Source organism: Rhyacophila brunnea, unplaced genomic scaffold (genome assembly GCF_057557595.1).
Source record: "Rhyacophila brunnea isolate RB1 unplaced genomic scaffold, BYU_Rbru_1.0 scaffold_18, whole genome shotgun sequence".
NCBI lineage: Eukaryota > Metazoa > Arthropoda > Insecta > Trichoptera > Rhyacophilidae > Rhyacophila > Rhyacophila brunnea.
This window is the reverse complement of record NW_028232837.1, coordinates 31,016,377-31,043,690: the sequence shown is the minus strand read 5'-3', so window position 1 is coordinate 31,043,690 and position 27,314 is coordinate 31,016,377. Positions and strand designations below refer to the sequence as shown.

The window sequence follows — 27,314 nt, the reverse complement described above, 5'->3', positions numbered from 1 at the left end:
CACATTCAGTTTCATTGAATGTCATATAATATTTAAAATACAACACAATATATAAAAAAACCAGCTAGGACAAGCATTTTGGTTACTATGCACGATGTATCTATAGATGCACCCATCAAAAATCATATACTTATACATATACTTATAATTATTTTATTTATCCATCTTTTCGCCTCTAACTACCATCGTCTGTCGAAGGTTGGCTACCAAATTGTGCCATATCTTCCTATACTGAGAAAGCCTCAACAAACCTCATCATTATCTAGCGACATCACGAAAGAAAAGCCTCGAGTCTTGTGATGGTCAGTTAGTTTAAAGTTCGTCTTCAGACGTAGGTTACTATGTGCGATTTTTTTAACTGTGAAAACTAGAGATTCAGCTAAATACCAAATTTAAAAACATAATATTTTATTTTTAATGTTTTAATTAATTTTCATAGCCAAATTGCAGTTTTAATAGTACTTTAATTAACACAATAATAAAATTAGAAAAAAGAGTAAAATTTATTTATCACTTTAGATCATTTTTTAATGATTATCCTTAAATAGAATCCTTATTATAAAATGTGTATTAATTGATGGATTTGAACTTGTTTTAGCCACAGTAGGTATAAGCAGTTTTTATCACTACGATATATGTATGTATTTGGACTTGTGTCACTGTTATAATATTGTGTCAAAATTGATTGTTGTCTGTTTTATTATCAGATATTTTTTATAATTAATGAAAAGTGTGGATTTAGGCATGTGCTTTTATATTTATAGAAATGATTCCCAACACCCAGAACCACAAGATCCCGCATGAATTCACTAAACTTTGCGAAAAAATGTATAACCTGAAACGTTTTTCGCAGTATTTTGAAAATCCTGGATACCAGACTGGACGGTCGGAGGTCGTCTTGTAGACCCAGACTACGGTGGTTGGACGGTGTGAACAAAACTGCTAAAGTGTCCGGGTTACACACCTGGAGGACACTGGTCCTGGATAGGAGGAGATGGATAAAGTTCTTGGAGAAGATCCTGGGTTGTTGGGCCACTTATGATATATGTTTATTATTATTATTACTCCATTAATATCAATAACTTGTATATCCGAAGTGTAGGCAATATATTTTTTTTAAATTAAATTATTACTCTATTGACCACAGTTCGTTAAGCACGCGTGTAAGCCAGGTAAAGCTTTCCTGAGAGTTTATAAAATGTTTTAATGATTCGGCAAACAAAAGAGGTTGGGGATTTGTTGATTGGTCGATTGATGTCTATTATATTATTATTACAGTTATGTACTTCGATTTGTGTCACTATGTTTATAATCCTTAATGCGTATTATAGTTTGTAATCTTATTATTGATAGGCAAACACAGTTCGTTCGTATTTGATTTTTGTTCTGTAACCTCAGTCTTGATTGGTTCTTTATTCACCAATCCATAGCAAATTAACGGTAAAATATTTGCTGTGATACTGACTAACATAAAACTGCTTGGTAGTAATGTGAGAGTCATATTATAAACGTAATTAACCAAAGGTATCATGACGAAGGACATACATTTCGCCAGAACAGCTGTAATGCACGTTATTTTGCCTGAAAGTAAAAAGTAATACATGTTTATTATTATAAAGAACTTATCAATAATTAACGTAATTTACCAGATGCTAAGTCATATTTTTAGAGATTCTTGATGATCTGCAGAAAATGCAAGAAATTGCTGAAGTTAATCTCAACAAATGTTTCCATAATTTATATTAGTATTAATTAACTTTTGAAGATATCATAGGTACCAATTTTTACAACGTTTTTATTAGCTCGTATTCTTGTTTGTCCGGTGGTTGTTTGTCCAGTACAAATATTGCAATAGATTTTTAACTAACTTCCCGACTGGCTAGATATTTGAAATTTTTAGAATATATCAGAACATGATGCCAATGCATTCTTTTAATATTTTTAGCCATCTTTAAGCAGAATTGAATTCATTTTCAGTTAATTCTGTTTTGTATGGAAAGTTATTTCAGAAAAAAAGTAAAAGACTATTATTAGTTGTGGTCCTAGCAACTAAATTATTAATATATACGTGCGTTACTATGGAAATCAAAATGAAATGTCAAAATGACATTTCAGTATTCTATATTTGTTTGTTTTTTATTTACTTCATATCAAGTACAAGTTTGAGCATATTGAGCATAATAATTCAACAGAAAATTTAAAAACGTTGTAGGTATATCAAAAGTTCTTTTTATCTTGTAATTATTATAAATGGAAATTAGCTCAAATATATCGGAAATTATAATATGTATTTCAGACAGCAAATGTAAATACCTATATGGAAGAATTTCTGGAAAAAAGTGTGCTGCAATGCTACAGAGAGATTGATTTGGACGTCTGAATAAACAATTGAATATTGACCTATCTATACAATACTATGACTGATGCGTTTTTTTTTTTTTTTTTTTGTGATTTTACCGAGGCTTTGACTGCGACTCGCTGTCATATCGCCTCTTCTCTTCTAGAAGGGGATCCTTCGATCAGGTCCTCACTCCTATTCTGTTAAATGGCTTTATACTTATTTTGTCTAGCTCTTCCGTCTTTCTTTCTTTCTTCTTTAGACGCCAGTGTTTTATGCACCAGAATCGCTCTCCTCCGTATCCATCCCTTCTGTATTTTCGATACATCGTGTAATCATTGAATTTCAGATAGTCTAATTCAGACCTCAGCCAAGTCTCTGAGATTAATGCTATTGAAATTTTTTGTCTTATTAAGTAGAGTTCTATATCATCCTTTTTTTGCTTCATACTTCTGGCATTCCATTGTAAAATCCTAATTTGTTTTTTATTCTCCATTTTGCTCCAGAACCTCCCCTAGAATTTCCTTTAAGTGTCGTTTTCCCAGTACTAAACGTATGAATTCAAACATGTAGGTACCATAAATTCAAACTCCACTAAGAATTAAAGTGTGACACACTTCAATATTTATGTTTTGTTGTCAAATCAAAACAAAGGGACGGAAGCAATTCTCAGCATTTTCTCAATGATAACCTAGATCAATAGTGTATATTATGTTTTTTTTTAAATTGAGACAATGTCTCTTGTAACGTATGGACTGCATTTGTATAAATAGCAAGGACGAGCCAAAACTCGTTACTCATCTCGAATCCATCACTCGGCTCACTACTCATCTTGAGTCCAGTCTCTCGGCTATATCAACATCTCGGTACATCGGCAGTCAGTTCAATAATATAGTCAATCTCATCAGTACATCCGTACCGACGATTATGACATTACTCTCATCTTTATCAGTGTACTTATTTATTTATTCTTATATCGAAAAATAAACTCTACAACTACATTCTTCAACTACATCCAAACAACTAATACATGTTATCTCCTCACTTTTCATCATCTCCAACACGTGAACAATGCGCTACGGAGAGATTGGGTAGCGCGCAGGAATAAAAACAAATGAATAGCTAAATATTATGGTGATGTCACTATGCTTAAAGACCTAGAATTACATCCTCTTTTATTTTTACAACATTTTTTATTAGCTCGTATTCTTGTTTGTCCAGTACAAATCTTGCAATAGATTTTCCACTAACTTCCCGACTAGCTAGACATTTGAAACTTTCAGAATATATCAGAACACGATGCCAATGCATTCTTTTAATACTTTTAGCCATCTTTAAGTAGAATTGAATTAATTTTCAGTTAATTCTGTTTTGTATAAAAAGTTATTTCGGAAAAATCCGTAAAAAGTAAAACTATTATTGGTTGCTAAGTGGGTCCTAGCAACTAAATTACTAATATTAATATATACGTGCGTTACTATGGAAATCAATATGACATTTCAGTATTATTTCTATCAAGAACATTTTTTTTTTGATCGTTTAAGCTAGTCAAGTCAAGTTTATAAGATTTAACAGAAAATTTAAAAACTTATATAAAAAGTTATTTTTATCTTGTAATTATTATTATTTATTTTCAGCTGTCTTAAACAGTCAAATACATGAAAATCTTAAATTGACACACATTGATAATTAGATTTTTACATTAAAATATCTAAACCATTTCAGAAGCAGATAGAGAGCACTATTTTGAATGTAGAAGTATTGTGAGAAGGAAAAACAGAAAAGAAAGCTTTCAATTCATCTCAATAGTGCCAAAGATATTTATAGTATCTGTTATGACAAGTCAATCCGCAAAAAACACATGGCGTAATAATATAATCCTGCAAAAACTATGTGACGTAGAAGACTTGATATAAAGTCGCACTGTAGCTGAACATATTATGTATACCATTATCCAGTGTTACCGACGATATAATATATCGTCGGTAACACTAGATGATGTATGGATATATATTATATATAAACACAATTTAATCAAATTTTATCATTGACAGTACGTGGCCATTAAGTACTGAGAACAATAAAGGCAGTAAGGAGATGGATTGATATAGTAGTCGATCCAGAGTAGCTCACATTATTTTGTACGACGCCATGGATATATTATTTATTTATGATCATAATGTTATATCGCTATTAATAATTAATTAGTAAATAATTAAATATTTGTTTTACCTTGCCCACTCTACACGCAATTTTGTTAGATACGCAATTCATTGTTTATTTATCATAAGTCGGCAGAGAAAATACATTTTAAAAGTTCTGAAGGAGAAAAGTTGTTCTGCTGATACAATCACATGCATGCAAGTAGGTCGGTGGTACTGTTATATACACTCATAATACATCACACCTATTTAATTTACAATGCTATTTGATTATAGCATCATATAAACTTTAAGCTTTTAAAGTAATATAATATAAACATTTATGCACCCACTTGAACGTGTCAACTTAAGAAATATTCAAAGTGATCTCACAGCGTTCAAGTCACCATTTAAAAGCAGTAAATTAACTAAAATAACATCTTAAAGCACACCTGCAGCAATAAATAAGATAATATATGTATCCTTTTATACAAATAACACTTCAAAGTGCTATTAAGGAAATCTCTTGATAGATACACCTTTCTCACCCTCTTTTAAATTACTGACACGAGTTAAGAAATTCACTTAACTGTTATTATTTACGAGTTCATGCAATCTGTTCCCACCTATTTGGGGTAAACACCTGCACGTAACTATGTTGATTTAAACAGATGACATCAAATATTACTTACGAGCCTCTGTCCAATACTTGAAGTAAAGCAATTTGTTATCTACATTAATTGCACAAATGTGCATCTTTTTGGGTTATATATATTCAGATCTTACACACTCTTTAACCTTTTTGACCCGAACTAGAAAACTCACTAACCATTATTAGTGTTATTTATTGTTGATGTAAGCAGATGTAATAATAAACACCTGCACAGTCGAATAATGTCATAAATGTTATTTCTTGTTAATGTAAAAGCATATATCATAACGGACACGTGCAGTCTGTTCAAGTCAAAAACCCATTAAAGAGAATAGTATAAAACCTCAGGGAATGTTACCCCTGTTTGTCTTTAGTCTCCAACCATAGTACTGTACCTAACTTATGTCTGTCAAACACTTTGTACTAAAATTATTACTGAAATAAATAGTAATGTTTTACTTCACGTAAAACACTATTTTCTCCGCTGTGTTCACAATCAATTACAAACGCCTACCGCTCAAGCAATCCTAAGAAGGTAAATCTCCTGACAAAACTACCTTCAAGACGTACAGTCTATAACCGTACAAGAAAACTGTGAAGAATTACATCAAGGAGATTCACAGAGTGTCCCAATTCTGGTAAGAAACTTAAGGAAGGTTAATATCATCAAACCATACAGGACCTGCCAACCCAGATCTCCTACTCCATTAAGCTACTCATCACTGGGACATAACAGTACGATAGGTTTTAAAATTCTTTGGAACGAATAAACCATAATACGACTTAATAATTACAAGATAAAAAGAACTTTTTATATACAACGTCTTTAAATTTTCTGTTGTATCATATAAACTTGACTTGCTAGCTTATACGATCAAAAAAAATTGTACTTGATAAAAATAATACTGAAATGTCATTTTGATTTCCATAGTAACGCACGTATAATATATTAATAATTTTGTTGCTAGGACCCCAGACCCCTAGCAACCAATAATAGTGGGTTGGATTACGGATTTCTTCCGAAATACCTTTTCATACAATACAGAATTAACTGAAAATGAAATCAATTCTACTTAAAGATGGCTAAAAGTATAAAAAATGCATTGGCATCGTGTTCTGATATATTCTAAAAGTTTCAAATGTCTAGCTAGTCGGGAAGTTATTTAAAAATCGATTGCAAGATTTGTACCGGACAAATAAGAATACGAGCTAATAAAAACGTTGTAAAAATAAAACTTTTTGACATTATAGAAATCATTGTCACATAAACTTACATTGAATCCAAGTGACAGTATATGCGACGTTCGTTTGTTTCTTTTTTAATCTCGTGTGCAATGAGTGGATATCAAAATAATGCGTTTTGAATTTGGAATATAAAGACACATATATATCGGAAAATATACCTTACATATAAAAAATACAAATATAAATACCTTGTTCAGAAGCAATTATCTGTCTGTTTAAAACTGGTCGCTCTGCTATTTTAACTCCACTTTTTAGAATGGCGACGATGGAAACTGAGAAATATAACAAAAAAAAATACTAAGAGAAAAAAGATTTATGTTCGATGTACTAATCCATTATAATGTATAATATATTCAATACATTTAATAACTTGCCAGTGGTAAAATGATCAAAAGGTTCGTTTCCAATTCGAATTTTAATAGACGTACCTACCACATATCACATCCTTGAAACTAACCTATCGCAAGTATAATATGTTACGTGTTTTAAATTTAGTTGGTGGTCTTTTGTTCATAATATTTATATAAAGTCTTCCATACACTACACAAAAGATAAAATTATGACTGTTTTGCTGTGACATTTAAACATTAAATTTTTTATGCATATTGCAAAATTCCTCGTTTCTAAATTTAGTTTAATATTACATTTAAAAAAATGTGGTGAGTATAGTTGATATTCTCTGATTTTTTGAATTGCTGTAACAATATATACTGGGGGGGGGGAGTGTGTGCGATATGTTTTGGAAAATAATTAACCTAATTCTGAAAAATCTTCAGTAAGTAGTAAGTACATTAAATATATCATACTATTCAATAAATACAAATAATTTATGATATGAACAGTAGTAATTAGTTTAACTATTTTTAACTTATTTTTTATTTAACTATTACATAACTGCTCATAACATGACTTACATGCAAATATCATCCATCTTTGAAAACTGAGCATAAAGGCGATTGCTCCTGCTAATTGAGAAATGGATCCTATCATCCCAATAACTTCGTCTCTCAGTTTAAATTTATGTTTCAGTAACTTCACTATCAAGATTGTACCTGGAAAGATTTAAAATTGGTTTTCACATAGGTAACTAATTGACGCAAATAAATATACATTACCTTACCACACCGATCAACTGTGACTTTTTGGGAGGGTAATAATTGAATAAATAAATATTATACAAATGTGACATCCAGACAGCTGTTAGTCAATTGAATTTGTTTATACTGTGTTCTGCTCAATGACATTATTGGTTCTGCTATATGTTTATCACATTCAGAATTATGAATGCCACAACATTGTTTTATATTTAGTCGACAATTGAGGTAAAAACACCCTCATTTATGATGATACGATAATTAGTATTGTTTTGGATGAAAAATGTATCGCATTCTTAACATATGTAACTAATTCTGAGATCATAATCGTATATTTCCATTCAACGGAAAACATATCTATTCTAATTGAAACATTTAACTTTCTGATTCCTTATCTTTAATATTATATTATATTTAAACAAATAGTGCAGGATCCCATAGACTTGTCGTATACATAATATGCGGAACGCATTCTGACAATTGGAATAGGTTTTAGGGGTCACCAAGATATATAATGTCGATGTTGCCAGGCGATATTAGTGGTCAAATTTTTTTTTATTGAGGTTTTAATTTTTTTTTCTTATAACCCACCAAAAATTGTTCTGAGTTCTTCAATAAAACCAAGACGGAATCAGGGATTGATTGAAAATGCAATAATTGTACCATGCCATCGGCATGGTCGTAGAACGGTTCTTCCCGTTTAAAAAATAAAAATAGCGGGTAGTGCAATGTGTTCAAAATTATCGATTCTTAGGACCCTTCTTGGCTTAAATTATTTTATTTAGTAGCATTTTTGTATATAATCACCTAAATTGGTTTCTTTACTATATCTATGCATATGACATTCGTTTTAGTATTATGGTTAATCCATAAACAGTGTAGGTTGCATATATAGGTAGGTGAATAAATTAAATAACGATAACCACTAACCACACTAAGTACACATTTATTAAAAAAAAAAAGAAACAACAAGTCAAGTGTTAAAACTCCGTTAATAAGTATCATGATCACAGTTTTTACAAACACTACTTACACATTTGCACAATGATATACATGTCAAAGCCGATTTCTTATAACTACGTGATAATGTACGGCAGTTAGAATTACATTTGCATGGTTTAATTAAATAATTTGGTAGAGGTTCATTCGTCATTTGTCTTGGATACGAATTATTTTCTCGTAACTCATAGTCAAGTTGTAGGACATCAAGTGGCTCAAATAGTGGAACAGATGAGCTTTTCCATAAATAAAGAAGAAAATTAAGAAAATGAAACCTTTAAACAGTGTAAATACAATGAATCATATGTGCATATCACTCTTGACAAATTTAAACTAAATCCAATATTTTGGGAAATAAATTTATGCCGAAGCTCATTCGCTATTGTTTTTTGTTTATATAATAAGTAAGTGCAAACTTTTTCCAGGTCTTGAAACTGCTGTGGTCTCCAACAAACCATTTCCTAAAGCTGAAAGTGCATCCTGAACAAAATTAATTGACGAGATGGTTAAAGCTTGTTTCTTTGTACATATGCAGTCACTAGTGGTGTCGCAGCCGGTTAAACAATGTAATGCTGGTATAATATTACAAATATTTTCGCCAAGAGATTCAGCTGCCAAATGGCATTCTAAAACATGGAATTTCTTCTGAGATCCATCAAACCATAATCCATGGCAACCAATCGTTGCAAGTTTATTCCAGAAATGAATGCCTAAAATTAAAACATCTGTATCGGGACTCTGATAATCTCCAAATTTTGCATTTTTACAGCATGAAATATATGACGGAATATTCTAGACTCCTGAGTATGCTTCTAAATGATTTTGATTTAAAATCAATGGCGTCAGTGAAAATTGATCCCTGCAATTTAAACCATTGTGTGGGGTCGTCAAATCCACCATAATGTACAGCTCACTTTTTCCGTTGATTTTTGCAAATGTGGGAGCATTTTTGCAAATACATTTAACAAGCTGTAATTTATTTTGAGGGCTTACAAAAAAATCTTTGCAATTAATCCACCACATACCTACTACATACACTAAGGGACAATCTCCAAGGCTTAGATATTATAAGCATTTACACTGTTTAAGGGCTTCAGCACAAGTTTATTTATGGAAAAGCTCATCTGATCCACTATTGAGCCTATTGATTTCCTACAACTTCTAACAATTATGAGAAAATAATTTGTATCCAAGACAAATGACGTATGAACCTCTGTCAAATTATTTGGTTAAGCCATGCAAATGTAATTCTGACTGCCGTACATTATCACGTAGTTATAAGAAATCGGCTTTGACACGAATATCATTGCGAAGTATTGTTTGTAAAAACTGTGATCATGATACCTAAAGCAGTTTGAACACTTGACTTCTTGTTTCTTTATTTTAATAAATGTGTAGGTACTTAGTGTGGTTAGTGGTTATCGTTATTTCATTTATTCACCTACATATATATGCAACCTACACTGTTTCTGGATTAACCATAATACTAAAACGAATGTCATATGCATAGATATAGTAAAGAAACCAATTTAGGTGATTATATACAAAAATGCTACCAAATAAAATAATTTAAGCCAAGAAGGGTCCTAAGAATCGATAATTTTGAACACATTGCACTACCCGCTATTTTTATTTTTTCAAACAGGACGGACCGTTCTACGTCCATGCCGATAGCATGGTACAATTATTGCATTTTCAATCAATCCCTGATTCGTTCATGGTTTTATTGAAGAACTCGGAACAATTTTTGGTGGGTTATAAGAAAAAAAAATTAAAACCTCAATAAAAAAAAACTGACCACTAATATCGCCTGGCAACATCGACTTTATATATCTTTGTGACCCCCAAAACCTATTCCAATTGTCAGAATGCGTTCCGAATATTATGTATACGAAAAGTCTATGGGATCCTGCACTAAAAGCAAATACACAGTGAGTTAGTTTTCTTACCGATTACGTTAATTATGCTTCTATACGCTAAAAGTATTCCGAATTCCATTTCAGTCCAATCAAATTGTTTTCTAAGATACATGTATGTGATTGGTAGCTCTGTTAAAAGAAAAACATGAAATTATTCAATTAAATTATATAGAAAGAATGGAGTCCTACAATAATTATAAATGACAAAATTAAGTATTGTGTTAAGTATGGTGGCCAATAGTCTTTTACAGGTCAAAAATCCAGATCACCTACGGATCTAAAAAATATAAAATTGTAGGTGAACACAAAACATATGATAACGCTAACATTGGAGATAAATACATAAATAGATTTATAATTTAATTACTTTGTTTGTTAAATGAATAATACACACGATTTAATAATGTATAATTCTTTATTAAACATACTTATATATCAGAACAAACTTGTACCAATATGTTTTTTTTTTCAAAATATTATAATGTATTTGAGGAGTTAAAAAGAAAGTTTAATGCCAGCGCTCCATTGGCGAGCCAAAAGTCCTAGGACAATAAATCGTCCGATTTGTCTATGCTCTGCTACTGATCAACGAACGAATAAAAAAGTCAAGCTGTCAAAATTCAAAAGTATCGATCAAAAGTATAGATAATCCTATAATTTTGTGTTATTTATATGTAGACTTGCATAAAATAATATAGCAGTGAAAACAACACAAGTTTTACGTTTTCTTTTATGAATGTCATAAATACAAATAAAAAAATAATTGGTAAATCTCTTATCTTCTAATGCGTAAATTAACAAATAGTGATCGATGGACGAAGTCTGGCAGCTCGGAGAGTAAAATATCAAACATGTTTGAAATCCAACGAGTCTGGTCTGCGGATTAAAAAGTCCGCATATCTAGGGTGCTCCACGCGAAAAAAAATCCAAAGAAGGTAAATCGTCTGACTTGCGTGCCAATGGAGCGCCGGCATAAGAGACAAACTGTCGTATGCATGAGATTCCCAAAAACCTTATAGGCTATATACTGCACGTTTGTATGCATGAGTAAAAACGTAATTAGCTGTTAAGTGACGTCACGAATGTGACATATCATGTGTCATGGTGTTCGTATTATAAAATTTCATTCCCCGATAAATAATTCAAAATTTTGAAATTGTAAATGTGTCTGAAAGTGTGCGAACGGTACCATATAAATTTGATAATTATACATGAATAATTATTATGAAATTTAAATAATTTATCAGCTATTTTATCACATGTATTTCATAATTATTCTACTGTACGAAAGGTTGTATTGCCAGTAAACTTTTCCATTTGGTGGCAACACTGAATACATTTGGTGGCAATACTGAATATTATTATGACTAACTTCACTTCAATTATTGAGATCTCAAAAGAGAATAAGAATAAATGACAGAAAATGCAAATGATTTAAGACAATAATATGTAATGATCTCTGTATAATATTATCATTTATACCAATCACCGTATGATACTATTGATGTTTCCAGTGTATTTGAGAGTTGTGCCTCGTTTATTACAGTTATATTACAATAATTAACTAGGTAGGTAGGTGGTACCGTAATATTTTGAAGAACGCAGAATGCTTACAATTGTATATTTTAATGCCAGATACAGCAGTAGATACATATTTTTGCGGTGGTTTAGCGGAGATATTTTATCGTAATCTTACGTAAGTCCATCTTATGTCTCCATGAGAAATATTGCAAGCGAAATAGGCGAAATAAGCGAGGCTTTTATCAGTTACCTACTATCTAAATTATAGACTAGGGATCAAAATTATACGTATTTTGTAAACAGCACGACTAGGAACTGTTTTTAAAGTTCGCAAATGTTTTACAGAATCTACAAAACGAATAAGGGCCTCAACCAAATGTTTTTTGCAATGAATGCAAAATTAAAATGACATTTGAAAGTGACAGCAAGCTGAGGCAGCCATTTTTAATGGCGCGTGACGTCAGATCGCTTACGTCACAAAGAGTGTTATTAGCTATTCGATGGAAAATCGGTTAAATAGCTTATAAAGAATTTGGGAATCTCATACATACGGCCCAAAGACCACGCACCACAGTCAATAAAAATAGAAGAATAAGAAAGGACTGTACCCACCTCCCATAATAGCAGAATTGGAGCACGGTACAATTACCATGAGTAAGATATTTTTTCTCTTATTGCCATCCCTCTTTTTGAACACACACTTCAATGCCTGGAAAGGAAGGGTTACGTCCAAAAGATTTGGAACCTTTTCAGATACATTTATGTCATGCACTTTCCACATGGCATAGATCAATGAGGACACCTGTAATTTAAGTATGTGAAAAACCTTTAAAATTCATTAGCCAAATTAAAATTAAAATCCACTTTTTAAAATATGATCTTATGACTATTATTCAGAGCTATAATAAAATCAATGAATCAAATTTCACGATGACACCTGTAATCTATGTGAAAAACCTTTAAAGCGCATTAGTCAAATTAGTAAGAGCTATAATAACATCAATGGATGAAATTTCATTTCAAATCTATATTACTAGATAATATAATGCTGTACATAATATTATCATTCAGGGGCGCGTCAAGCGGGGGTGTCAAATGTGCAAAGCCTGACGGCAGGATTGACGGAGCGGAATTGCTAAGAACTAGTCACCAAAAAATGAACCGAGTCATAAAGGTAAAATATTTCAAGAAAAAATAATTTATATCATGAGCTTGTTACACGGATAATACAAAAGTCACCTGCAGCCCAATTTTCTTTAATATCATTTAAAATAATTTGACAAATTTTGGCGACCGTCCTCTATTGATACGTCACATCGATCGTACGAAGTTAAAAAATATGTCATCTTTTTTGTTTTGAATATTTTCACTTTTGGCATATTTCCACGAAAAACTATGTTTTTTTTAATTTGGGGGAGGGGGGGCGCATTTTTGGGGTAGCACCGGGGCGACGGACACCTTTGGTGCTTTCCTGCAAACATTGCAATAGAGTCAAAGAGTCATAGAGTCAAAAACAAGATCTCGACCTTGATAATTGTTTACGATTTGGGATTATCATCTTACACTCCTGACTTTGAAAAGTTAGTAAGTGAAATGCAATGTCAAAGATCACACTAATAGCTTGTGTTATTTTGAATATTTATTTTTTATTCTTTATTGTATTTTCTCTATTAAATCTCAAATGCACCCGCTACCGCAAAAAAGTAAAGAACCCCTGAATAGATGTTGAATGTAAAAGAATATTAATATATAATTTACATAAGTAAATACCTACCTCTAATGTCAATGATATAGAAAAAAGTCCAGTAAATCCGAGAGTTCTATATAAAACAGGGCCAAGAGCACTTCCAATGACCGTAGACGTAGTTATAGCAGCAGTGTTTGATCCCACTACAGTTGTGACACATCGACCAGTTTTATAACATATCTGTAATTAATAAAAAAGACTCCTTATTTTAATCTAATTTTACGGGTATCTTATAATCCTTTTAGTACCCTTAGTATTTTCTTTAATCGCAATTGATCGTTTTTACAATCTACTTTTTCTTCAATAGCGCTAAAGCTCAATAGAAGCCTTGTCAATTCTCCACCTTCACGACAATGGACCAACCATTGTTTCAATATTTCGTCTTCTTCTTATTGTGCCATCCCCTAGCGGATGTCGGCCACCATCAAGCGATCTTAGCTTTGTCATCTGCTACCCGGAACAGTTCAGTGGAACTGCACTCATTGGTACAATGTTCTTAAGCCATGAAATACAGCGTCGTTCTCTACTACGCTTACCATTGATTTTTCCTTGAATGACAAGTTGGGGAATGCTGTACTTTTGTCCTCTCATAACGTGGCCGAGGTACTGTAGTTTTCTGGTTTTGATGCTACCCAGAACTTCTCGCTTCTTTCCCATTCGATTAAGAACTTCAACATTTATTTTGTCACCCGGTCAGTCCAAGGAATTGTGAGGTTGCTTTAATAAAGCCACATCTAGAAAGATTCAACACTCCGTGATATCTCTTGGTTTAACGTCCATACTTCCGTACCATAGAAAAGAATTGAGATCACATAACAACGTACCATACGCAGTCTCAGACCTAGGTTAATACACTGGACGCTAAAGACGCGCCTAGGTCTCGATTGCTAAGGAAGCATCTCATTTTGAGAAAGGCTCTCATTGCGATCTCAATTCTGGTTTTTATTTCCTGTGACTAGTCCCATTTCTCATTGACCGATGTATCTTAATATTTAATATGGGTCACACGTTCAATTGGTTTGCTGTCGCTGCACTTGTGTTGGTGTTTGGTGTCGCTATTTTTGATACTAGTAATAGTTTTGTTTTCTTAAGGTTCATTTTTAAACGATAAAAATTACTGACCTAATTAACCATTTCTACCAGTTGATTCAAACTCTTTAAGCTATCAGCAATCGGCACAGTGTCATCGGCATACCGTATGGCGTATATTGTTAATAGGTTTCCCATTAACTAAAATGCCCACCGATTCACCTTCTAAGGCTTCCTTAAATATTTCCCCAACGTAATCTTTATTTTCCTTTGGATATATTCATCCTTGGAATTCTATCGAGCATGTCTTTTGCTAAGCAAAAGTCACCTATCTGTTATTAGTATCTAAAGGGGACCGTAAACGAGCATCAAAAATTCCAGATTGCCGATAAAATTACCAACAAAATGGTGAAACTATTGCCTAGTTGCTGGGCAATGTATGACCCCACATCAGTGTCGGGCAAGTGAGGCCGATGTATTTTGTGCGTACACGTGAATTAAGTTAAATGAACAACGGCCGACAATGAAGTTTCTGCAGCATGACGTATCGTCCTAAATAATCACATAAAAAAAATAAAAATAAAAGAAGGATTTAGAATTCATGGGTGGCCAACCTTTTCAGCAGCCGGGTCAGATTCTAAAAATAAGATTTCCTACCGGGCCGCAAAACCATTTTTTTATAATGCAAAACAAAAAAGAAATATATATTATTAAAATAAAATAAAAACAGAATCAAACATATTTATTAGATTAGACTTTTTTTAAATAATAAAAAATAAACAAAATAATAAATTTTAGCGAGAAGTTTGATTTTGTGTGGCACAACTAAGTGCATCAATATTGATATCGAGTGAGGTTGTTCCTACACGCAAACAGTTTTCCAAATGCACATCAGTGATTCGTGTTCTCACTCCGGATGTGACATTCTTCATTCGACTAAAAAGCTGTTCACACGTGTAAGTGTATCCAAATAGCGAAGTCATCATTAGAGCATGTTTGTAAAATGCAGGACATTTCTCCTTGTCCTATGTTCTGTAAAACTCTTCCAAACCAACCTGATGGAATTTCTTCTTTAACTGTTCATCTCAACATAGTTCACAATGTTCCCTTTGTAAATTTCCTGGTAATAAATTCACGTCTACAGAGAATGGCGTAACAAATGCACCAAAAAGCACACCGTGCTTTTTAAAATCTTGAGCCAATATCGAATCTCAATTTGCGAAATTAGCACATCTTGCGGTAGCATTTGATATTATTATTATTTTCTCACTGCTCCACGGGCCACAAGTTGACACCCGGCGGGCCGCAGGTTGGCCACCCATGATTTAGATCCAGGCCCAACTTAAACAAACGTGAAACAATAAGTATGTAAACCTGGAATTAGTTCTTGATAATTATTTATTTAAAAACTTTACAAGAAAGAATTAGTGCGAAGAAAAATAAAGTAGAGATACAGTAGTTATGAAGAAAGCAAGACTGATTACTACAATTATTGTAGTGATAGATAGTATTATACTATCTATCACTTTTCGATTTTCGGCAACTGAATACTCAGACAGGAGTTAAATAAATGTATTTATTCAGGGTGTTCAACTCTTCAATTGCTCACGTCGTTCCAGATCCAGACGTTTGTGCAGCTTTGACAGTTGGCCTTTTCATATTTGGGTCATTATACAGTTTGGCTTCCACGTTCCATAGCTCGGGGCGTAAATAAACCTCATTAATAAACTTCAATGCCCTGTCATTTGTCCATTTATTCATTGTACGTAGTGTGAAATTATGATTAGTAATAACACCATAATAATATTAGTAACGACACAGTGAAAAATTATAATAATGTATTGTGGAATCGGCTGTCACTACAATGTTTTTGTTGTTGCTAGGGCTGAGGTCAAACAGAGACGCACATATAAAGTAGAGCGAAAATGAAACAGATTTATTTAGCAAGTATTGCCGTATTTTCGATAGCGTTCGATATTCGATATATCGACCAACCATGCTGCCAGAAAGCATGGGCAATGGATAAAAAGTTTCGGCAACGTAGACTACTATTGTCGTGTTTTGGGGAACTATTAACGCCAACACAATTGCCATATCATATTGCCGTAAAAAGTTTACATAGAAAGTCGCGGATCTTTATACTTATACATTGTACAGTTCTACATACTCTTTCATCATATTTTACTACTCCATATTTGCTTCGCAGGATTCACTTCACAGTTTACCGTGAGAAGTTGTATTAGAAAAAAATAGCCGTATAGTATCGAGATCGAATTCATGTCGAAATAAACCACTTAAAAATAGAGCTAGCGAATTGCATTTATTTATTAACTTACATCTCCCAGGTAACTGTACGCTGCCATAGCAAGAAGTGTAAAATTTCCTCCAATAGCCATCGGAATTACTTCAATATATATCATCCATATGGTGGAAACCCTGGGGAAAGCCTGCATTATTAGCAAACTAAGGCTAGTCACAATAGCTCCGAGGATTGGTAGTATGACGAGAGGTTTCCTTCTTCCACTACTGTCACTCCAAGGTCCCACAAAAACGAGGATTGTACTCGTTATAAATCCTCCAATGAACCCGCTGGTGATCGCCAACGACGAGACGATTGTCTGAGCCTCCGTCTGGAAATAAAAATTGGGAAATGTTTTCACGTTAAATAGTACTAGTAACTTCTTACTTATATGGTTAAATTTAACTTTTACCATAGCGTACAGTAAATAAAAAAAAATGTTTTCCTTCCTGAGTGGATCAAATGGGAATGAAGGTTATATTAACTGACAATATCTAAACTTAACTAACAGTACAATAAAAGTTTAAAATTAAACGTGGATTTAATGACTTCATGAAATCACACCAGTGGGTCTTGATTTGAGTTTCCCCATCTCCACCCGCCATGCATATGCAGCCGCGTTTTGTGCACGGCCGCCTTCCATGGCATTATAAACGTGTCAGAATGAAAAGATTTTAGTGCCACACTTCCTTGTCCCGAAGCGATGCTGCACGGGACTGATGTAGTAACCATTCACCAAGAAAGAGTTTTAGAAAATAAAAAGAATCTTCACTTCCTCTGTCGTCATTTATTTATCTTTAATGACATGAAGTGTCCTCTGTAGTACTCGTGTACTGAAACTCTGCCAAAACAGAGGAGTCAGGAGTTGATTATATACACACCTCGGCTATCGACGGCTAAAGTTGTGTTGCCAACCGTACTATAATTATAGTATGTGTAAGTACTATAATTTTGGTAAGCGTAGGTACTATGTATAGGTATAGAACGCCCAAAATACCATAATTTTGAATATCGGAAACGTACGCAAATAATACTAAAATTTCGATATTTCCGTACTATAATTATAATGTTGCAAAGTACTATAATTTTGCGATAGAAGAAAATTTTACGAACCAAGAAAAAAAGCTTTTGACTTTTAAAATTAAATTTATTGAATTCACCGTTAAGAATTCTTAATCAGAAGAGGTAAAATGAGATTTTCGAGCGCTCCGGTTCATAAACTTTTCTATTTCGAGCGCTGTTTCAATATCATAATGGTGCCAAGTAGACTACGATAGTAAGGCATGTAAAAAAACAATCTGTCACGATATATAGATAAGCAGCTATTAATACTTCACTTTGGAATTATTATTTAGTAGAAAAGTCCTATAAAATTTGAGTACAACCGTTTAGCTACAGTCGAGTAAGTAATCAAATCACAATGAACGTAAAATGGCAGCCATTACGTGTGTCAGAAAATCAGGTGGCCAACTGAATGATGTTAATATTATTAATTGTCAAGTTTACCAACGCGTCATAACAGAAATAACGAATAAATAAGACTCCTTCTATTAATAGTACACATTTTTTGTTGCAGGTACTACATAGTAAAAGAATAAAGTATTTAAAAATAAAACGTAATTAGGTACTCACTCTAAAGATTTTATTATGGTCTACCTACTTCTATTCTGGCTTTGACGGGCCCCTCTGATCTTAAGCACATATCCTCGGAGTATCCTAAATTCACCAAACAGGCCCTCTGCAGGAAGAGATTGTTGAAACCGATCACACTCATGGCAATAGAAGTCATCACTCCCATCCACATGGGTTCGAGGGTGATTTGGGACCATAATGAACTTTTTTCCACTTTGGTTTTTTTATTGCTGAAAAATAATAAAATTTATTTATAACGTCAGAAAGATAGATTATTACACCAACTAGATAAGAGGTTGAAAATCGCTCAATAATTTTATATACATTACGTAGAAAATCTATGCAGGAAAATCGGATTTTAGACATAGTGGCTCTGAAGTACTGAGTTTTTAATTACTCCATAGAATAGCAACATTTTAGTAGGTAAGTGGATTAAAAAGTAATATACCTAGTTAATTAAATAATGCAATGAAATATGTTATGCACTTGTTTTGGCGTTTGATGGTAGCTATACACTGGACTGATTTTCTCGTCGATGTGATCAGCATATTATGAAAATGTTCATCTTAAATCGATTTAGTTACATCGCGGATGTGTCCAGTCTTTAAACAGTCCGTTAATTTAAAGTTAATTAATAATGTCGTATACATATAACTTAAGTGTCAAGCTATAACATCGGGCTACATGTAAATTGTACGTATACAGTTAATCGTGCGCCGCAGTACGTGAAACATGAATAATTCGTATAACATTTTATCAAATGACGAGTTCTTCGTTGAACATTTCACCGTGGAATACATTTGTACGTATCTTACAAAATGTGGCGACAATTTGCAAATAGTACTGTTCCAAATAGATTAACCCTAACCTAACTTAACCTAGCAAAGACGCTCTCATAAAATTCGCCACATGTTGCATGTAGCATACGTACAAAAAATATACTCCACGGTGAAATGTTCAACGAAGAACTCGTCATTTGATTAAATGTTACATGAACTCATATTTCACGTACTGGGGCGCACGAATAAGTGTCCTGCGGTGAACTGTTTATGTACAAATTTCCGGATACCATAACATCGTGGATATCAGGTTCGAATTCTGGGTCTGGAAAATATACATATTGTTTTTCAATTTGTGTTTGCGTCAGAGTATAAAGTATAGGTTGAGCAAGTAAGTGGCTAATATCCATTTTTCGTAAAAATCTGTTAATTCAAACCTCTACTCCCTGGAGGCATATATGATCATATTAGGATCGGACATGGTATAAAAAAATATAACTTAAGTGTCGCTATATTATAGCTTAACGCCGTGGGTCCCAGATTAGAAGCCTAGGTCTGGAAAATACACATATTGTTTTTCAATGTATGTTTGAGCCAGACTTTCTCAACCTAATAAGTTGAAAGATTGGCTAACATCCATTCCTCGTAAAAATAACTCACTCCCTGGAGGCCCGTAACATGATGATCTTATTAGGATCAGACATGGTTTAAAAAGTACCTATTTTACAACGTTTTTCTTAGCGCGTATTCTTATTTGTCCGGTGGTTGTTTGTCCGGTATAAATCTTGCAATCGATTTTTAACTAACTTCCCGACTAGCTAGACATTTGAAACTTTTGGAATATATCAGAACACGATGCCAATGCATTTTTTAAATACTTTTAGCCATCTTTAAGTAGAATTGATTTCATTTTCAGTTAATTCTGTTTAGTATGAAAAGTTATTTCGACATCATTATTGGTTGCTAGGGTTCTGGGGTCCTAGCTACTAAATTATTAATATATAATTATGTGCGTTACTATGGAAATCAATATGGCATGTCAAAATGACATTTCAGTATTATTTCTATCAAGTACAATTTTTTTGATCGTTTAAGCTAGTCAAGTCAAGTTTATATGATTCAACAGAAAATTTAAAAACGTTGTATATAAAAGTTTTTTTTTTATCTTGTAATTATGTACAAATAGCCGACCCGGCGAACTGCATCAATAATCTTGTGTTAACTTATTAGCTGAATTATATTAAGTTTTTTTATTAAGTTAAAATGAATACTCAAAATGAATAAGATAATAAGAATAATTCAATAAATCTGCAAAAATCAAATCAAAATGAGAAGTATTTTAATTACATTGAACTGTACACACTGTACACCCACGATGCCCGCGTGGATTAAACGCCTGTCTATAGTTTCGAGGGTCCGAGGTTCGAATCCTGGGTCTGACAAGTTCACATATTGTTTTTCAATTTGTGCATGAGTCAAAGTATTGTCCTAATACGTTGAGCAAGTAGCTGACATCCATTTTTCAGTTAGATAGTTGGTTGCCTCGTCTTCGTTTGTTACACAGTCGATAGATTTGAAGGAATGCAGTGGACCAACGATTTGATTTTGAGTTGTGAAGTTTAAGTGATCCACATCTTTGTTCTTTGCCGCAAGACTACTTGTTCACTCAACCAATTGTGATTTTTGTGGTTAGCAATAATGTTCGGTAACACTTTGTTGATGACTTCGTCCTTAGTTGAGACAAAATTGCAAAAATTCAGCGGAAACGAAATCAATCTGTTCGATTCATCGACAGGAACACGGCCGTTACCGATAGTCAGCAATTGCTTCGAGAAATCTTCGGCAGATGGATCGTTTAGCAATGCAATTCGCATGTTTGTCGTCAGCTGAAGTTTTTTCACAGCGCCACAGAGTCGATGATTTGAGGCAAGCATTTATTTCATCGGCAGCGGCCGATCTTGGAATGACTGGTAGTGTTTGGCGGAAATCGCCAGATAGTAGAATCATTGCGCCTCCAAAACTTCTTGAGTCATTACGCAGATCTTTCATAGTTTGATTGAGTGCTTTCAATGCGCGTTTGTGCGCCATTGTGCATTCATCCCAGGTGATGATTTTACTTGCTTACAAAACTTTGGCCATTACTGAGTGTTTTGCAATGTTACATGTCAGTTTTTCAAGGGCAATTTCAACTTTGAATGAGGCGTTCGGCATCCTTCTAGCAACGTGGCCGCTATCCCAAAAGAAGCAACTGCTACAGCATTTTCAGATCTCACACGAACAGTAGCCAAAATCAATGACATGAGGAATGTCTTCCCAGTTTCACCGGGCGCGTCAAGAAAAAATTAGCCACCATTTCCATCATTAATTGCCTACATTAATGTAGCGTACACTTCTTTCTGTTGGAAGTTAAAAAGTGGTACATTCGTTCGAACTGATTGGTTCAATGCGTCTCGATCATATTCACGTTCACGTTCCAATTCTCGATTGAAAGCGTCGTTCATTCCACGATGTGGCGTTGGCATTCCTAACTTGACTAACAAACTGCCGCACATGAGGTAACACATGTATTCGATCAAAAGCAAAGTCTGGTTATGTATCTCCTCATTCGCCTAGAGATAGGGATTCCCTGAACTGACACGAATTCGATGTAAAATGTCTTCTGACATGTCATCTTTGTACTTGTTCTACAGTTCAGGTGGATTCGATGGGAAGCATGTCGAAATAATGATAGCAAATAATGTGCGTATCTGATTTGGAGAAGCAGAAACAATTGCTTCAACGATTGTCATATCCCAATGAGTATCGTTTTCAAGCAAATTGAGCTGTTGACATGAAGCACGAAATATTGGGCACACTACACCATTGACAGTTAGACATTTCGACTATCATTCATTCTTTTGTTTGTTTGTTTCTTGTTTATTGTTTCTGTCATGTATCAGAGATGGCGTTGTATACGGATTTAAATTTTTTGTCATGTTCTTTTATTTTCGAATGCGCGAGGTTCATTGTTCAAAATGTCAAAATGTATGAGAAAATGAATTTTCTTCATAATTTATTTTTTCCGTGATTTATCCGATGTTTTAATAGTTATTCTGCTATTCGGGGTGGAGACAAATCTAACAAATTAAAGATTATAAAAATCGGTCCAGCCGTTCTTGAGTTATAAATGGTGTAACTAACCCGACTTTGTTTTATATATATATAGATTATCTCAACTGAAAAACTAAAAATTTACACCAACTAGATTAATGGTTGACAAATCGAGGTTAACGAATCAAATATGAGCGTTTCGTACGTGCGCGTGGTTCTTTAGAAATAATAAATTTGAATATTGCCTGTCTCCTCTTCAAATATACTTTTTTATGTTTTTCAGTATGTTTGTTTGGTCTTATTATCATTTTTCACTCTCTCTCTCTCTTAAACTCTTTAAAATGCTACCAAGAAATTAATGACATCATTAACGTATATTGTATTAGGATAGCTACAACATAAAACCTAAAGGAAACTATTTTTTATGTGAAGGATCATGCGATCCTAGTAGTTGATTAATAATATATATAGATAAATTGTTTTAATTCAAATGTCAATCAATATATTTTCTTCATTTGATATTAACACGGGCATCATTGAAATTCAATTGATATGAAAATCTGGAGAAAGAAAAATCTAGTCTGAATTCACAACACAGGTAGGTGGGTGCTATAAAAGATGTACATAATGATTATCAATATTCTAGTATTATTCTGTTATTATTTATGCTGAAAATAATGTGTTATTTCCAATCTGCCCTCCTCCATCTAACACAGTAATTCCTGATAAGGACTCCGCGAAAACCTAAGAGCCTGTCCACATGGCGTGCTCTTGCGCGCGCAAAGCGCGCGAGTACCAAAAATATGTTGCGCCCAGGTGACACGTTTTACGCGCCAGTATCAAAAATGCTTTACGCTCAGTATTCAACATGGAAACCGAGGAAACTGTGACTTGCGTACCGTCGATGGTCATACAAGATGATCTAATGCAGCGATCACCAATTTTTTTAAAGGGTCAACATGTAAATATTTTACGCCATTCGGTCCAAAAATCTTGGATATTTATGTACCTACCGAGCCTACTTAAATAAAAAGTAAAAAATACACTGTCACCAATTTATTGAACAAACTGTTATTTTAATAATAATAATAATATTAATAAGTAAATTTAATTGAAATACATCTCTAGGTACTGAGAGTTACTATTACTTTAACTATAATTCATTGTTAGAGCACCTAATTTTTTCTACGAGCTCTTCCCAGCTTGTGCGTTTTATATTTATATTAGAATAATCAGAAGATTCCATGTCCCATATAGCCTTTCTTTATATCCCTTTTATCAATAAATAATTCTGTATCGAAGTATTCACGCTCCATTTTGAAAAAAAAAGTATATGTTAAAACTAGCCGACAAAGCACGTTGGCGATCGCGTTGTTAATTGGCGGCATACTACTTCGACTCGCGCACGACACGCGCAAGGTCGAGAGTCTGGCGTTTGCCCAGCGCATTCCGCGCGAGATTCGTCACGCGCGAGCGCTTGTGGACAGCTGAATTGGGTCACATGTACACGGAGAACGCGCGATTTGTCACTCGCGCGTAAAAACGCGCCATATGGACAGGCTCTAAGGTTCCGCCAGCTACGCCAAAGACGGCGAGAAATCATAAAACTTTGTAAATAATGTAAACCAGAATCTGTTTTAAAGACCGTAATATGTGACAGCTAGCTAATGGCCTTGGGCTAGATTTTTCAAAATGCTTCAAGGCTTCTGCCAACCAAAAATAGTTAGGAAACATATAGACATATTATGTATAAATCTCTAAAAAACAATATTAATTACTGTGCAAGTTATATTTGGCTCTTCTACGTTTAAAAATTGCGTCTCCAGGATCACCATATTATATCAAACAGGTTAATGTAATATTATAGTTGAGTGCATACATTTTAGGGAACCATTTATAAAAAAATATTTTATTTTCAACAACATCAAACAGAAATTCATGAATAATCAAGATGTTAATAAAATGAAAGCGAAACTTGAAACATCAAAAAATAAAGTACCTAGGTTTGATTCTGATGCTTTTCAAAGACATGTATACTATTTTCAATAAAGGATGCTTCTTAAATCTTGCGTGTATTTTGTGAATAAATGATATAAATACATGCTACCTATTCTCCGTTGAATGTATTTTTTATAATTAGCAAGTAAATAGTTCTACTTTCTCTAATTAGCCTCAAGGATTTTTCCCAGTTAAAAGAATAAATACAATTTAATTATAGCTATAGAAACTTTGGAAAAATAAAACATTTCGACTACTTAATCTGCAAACCGGCTGACTCAATTTGGGCAAACTGTTCAGGAAGGATAAAAAACATCATAATTTAACTATCGAGAGGAATTTAATAATTCCAAAAATAAAGGCTACACTATGATTTTTTACAACGTTATAGCTTCCTTTTTATATATAAAGAAAAATTATATAAAGAGCGGAGTTCTTCCATTTACGATATTGAAAATTTGGCATCTGCAGTTGGGTATTTTGTGTGAAGAACGATAATGCATTTATTTATAGGTTTAGGAGTTTAAAATTACGTGTAAGCATAGAAAACATGCTTTATAACCAAATTCCATCAAAATATCATTTCTGGTAAAAAGTGCAGTTGGCTGGTTTGCAGGTTAAGCAGTCAATTTGATACTTTGGTTTCATAACAAAATTATATATATTACTTTATCACTCTAAATTGAAATAGATATATTCAAATATAATAAATTAAAATATATTTTTCTCTCCACCCAGTGCTATTTATATACCATATCATTATTTATTTAAATAATAAATAATATTATATACTTGCACACAATCTAGGGTGGGTAATATTCTACAAGTATATTAATTTATAGATTAAAATACAAATATTATTATGTTTGCAATGCTGCAAACAATAAAGAAAATTGCATGAAGATTATAATATGTACTTTTTATAGAGTAAAGTCACTAACCTGTCAAACACGTGTAATGTTTTTACCTCCTCCTCTGTACACCTTTCTCCCATTTTGTCAAGAATAATGTTCCTGTTTGCACTCATTATTTTGCGACTGATTTGTTGAAGAGTTCGCGATTATTTCAAAAGATGTTATTAATTCATCGTACCTAATACGCTTTCCTGACAAAAAACAATTATTGGAATTAGACAAACATGTTATGTAAATGTGAACAAATAATAATAAAAAAGAATTACTATGCATTTATTTATCACTTATATTGAAAATAGTAATAAAGACTTCGTACCATTTCACGCTGTATACAGGGATTTCAAACTAAGATTGAATAAGCCCGGTTAACCGGATAACCGCACGTTCTTATAATATCAGAAAACCGGATAATATTATTCGATTTACTCAATACATTCTAGAGCTATTTAACGCTTTAAATTAATTATGTATACATGGTTATTATGATTGATGGTTGACAACTCACCTTAAAATTGAGTAGATAAAAAAATGTCCTAAACTAAATAATAAGGTGGTTTCCGATTATAGGTTTACCTCTTAGGTTTTATGTTTAACCAACTTTTTTGAACTACAAGTTTCTGAAAAGTCAATTTCCGACCATGTCTGATCCTCCACACAGTGAAAGTTTGTATTAACAGATTTTTGTTATTACGAGAAATGGATGTCAGTCACTTGCTCAACTTATTAGATCCATACCCTGACTCAAACATAAATTGAAAAACAATTTGTGTATTTGTCAGACCCAGGATTCAAACCTGGGACCCACGGTGCTATAGGCCGACGCTTAAGCTACGCGGCAATCGTGTGTATATTAATTCCCATTATATCCAAATATCAATACCAAGCTATAATTGTAACTGATGCGAAACTAACTTAAAATTATTATAGTATAATAAGGAGAATATTGGGTTATACATCTTCAAGTATACTTATAGTAACATTTGAGTTTTAGAAGTTGTGGCTTATTCAATCAATATATACGTATTGAAAATTGAATATATCAGTTTCATTAATTCAGCTGACTTGAAAAACTGAGCTTGCTTTTAAATAAATTAAAACATATTTTTAAAGGTTTACTTAGGGAGATCGACTACTAGATCCGCCTGATTTGAATATTGATGATATCATATTATGATTAATGGAAATGGGACGAATATCCATTGCAAAGAACTTGACAATTTACGTTGGGACGAAATAATGCCAGCCGACGTAAGACTGCCAATTCGCAGATGCCTCAAATCTAGACCAACCCCTAATTTACCTGAAGAGAGTTTGCAGCTACTTCAGGTTGATTTCGGACCCATAAAACGAACCCTGATGATTCAAATGCTGAAAGAAAGTATATCCGCTAATACCTCCGATAAAATTTCATTACGAGAAGGGGTCCTGGCATCCTGCACTACCGAAAAAACTCAACTAAAAATCTAGTCCTATCCCCACCGGGATTCAAACCAAAGTGAGATTGAGATTCAGTTACCTGAAGGTCAATTAGTTATAATTTTTACCTTTCACAGACGAGAAAAATCGACACCACGCAAAATTTCACTACCCGTCGCTTTCAACATGCCATCACGGCCGAACGCTTGTAGGTACTGCCGTAATTTAATTATTATCTCTATATTTTCCATTTGGTTTATTACTTGAAACATGTGTATTCAATTTTTACCTATTATATTTTTCATATTATTAATTTCCCTTATTACCGAAGTATCTCCTTACTTTATATTGAACTAATATATCTAATTGATTGTAGGATATATTAATATATCTTATTTTAATTGTTATTTACATTAAAAATATTTAAAAATGCAAAATATAAAATATCTTTCGGCTTAACCGGATAACCGGCAACCGATTAGTTCAAAGAAACCGCTGATT

General features: G+C 33.2%; 1 protein-coding gene across 3 annotated transcripts; it reads right to left on the bottom strand.

The window, feature by feature from the left end:
* Positions 1–27,030, bottom strand: LOC147073426 (lysosomal proton-coupled steroid conjugate and bile acid symporter SLC46A3-like). Of its 3 annotated transcripts, XM_085945105.1 has the most exons (10): positions 26,942–27,030; positions 25,425–25,588; positions 18,645–18,846; positions 17,022–17,315; positions 13,684–13,836; positions 12,522–12,711; positions 10,419–10,517; positions 7,291–7,428; positions 6,565–6,648; positions 1–1,581 (listed from the first exon to the last, which is right to left on the bottom strand). In XM_085945105.1, exons 2-10 carry the CDS (start codon positions 25,508–25,510, stop codon positions 1,316–1,318), a joined length of 1,512 nt encoding a protein of 503 aa, XP_085801231.1. In that variant the 5' UTR covers positions 25,511–25,588; positions 26,942–27,030; the 3' UTR covers positions 1–1,315. The 3 variants fall into 3 exon arrangements, with proteins under 3 accessions (XP_085801231.1, XP_085801233.1, XP_085801234.1); XM_085945107.1 differs by lacking the exon at positions 25,425–25,588 and having other exon boundaries at positions 26,942–27,017; XM_085945108.1 differs by lacking the exons at positions 1–1,581; positions 6,565–6,648; positions 7,291–7,428; positions 10,419–10,517; positions 12,522–12,711 and adding an exon at positions 15,741–16,026 and having other exon boundaries at positions 13,712–13,836.
* Positions 27,031–27,314: the final 284 nt, after the last annotated feature.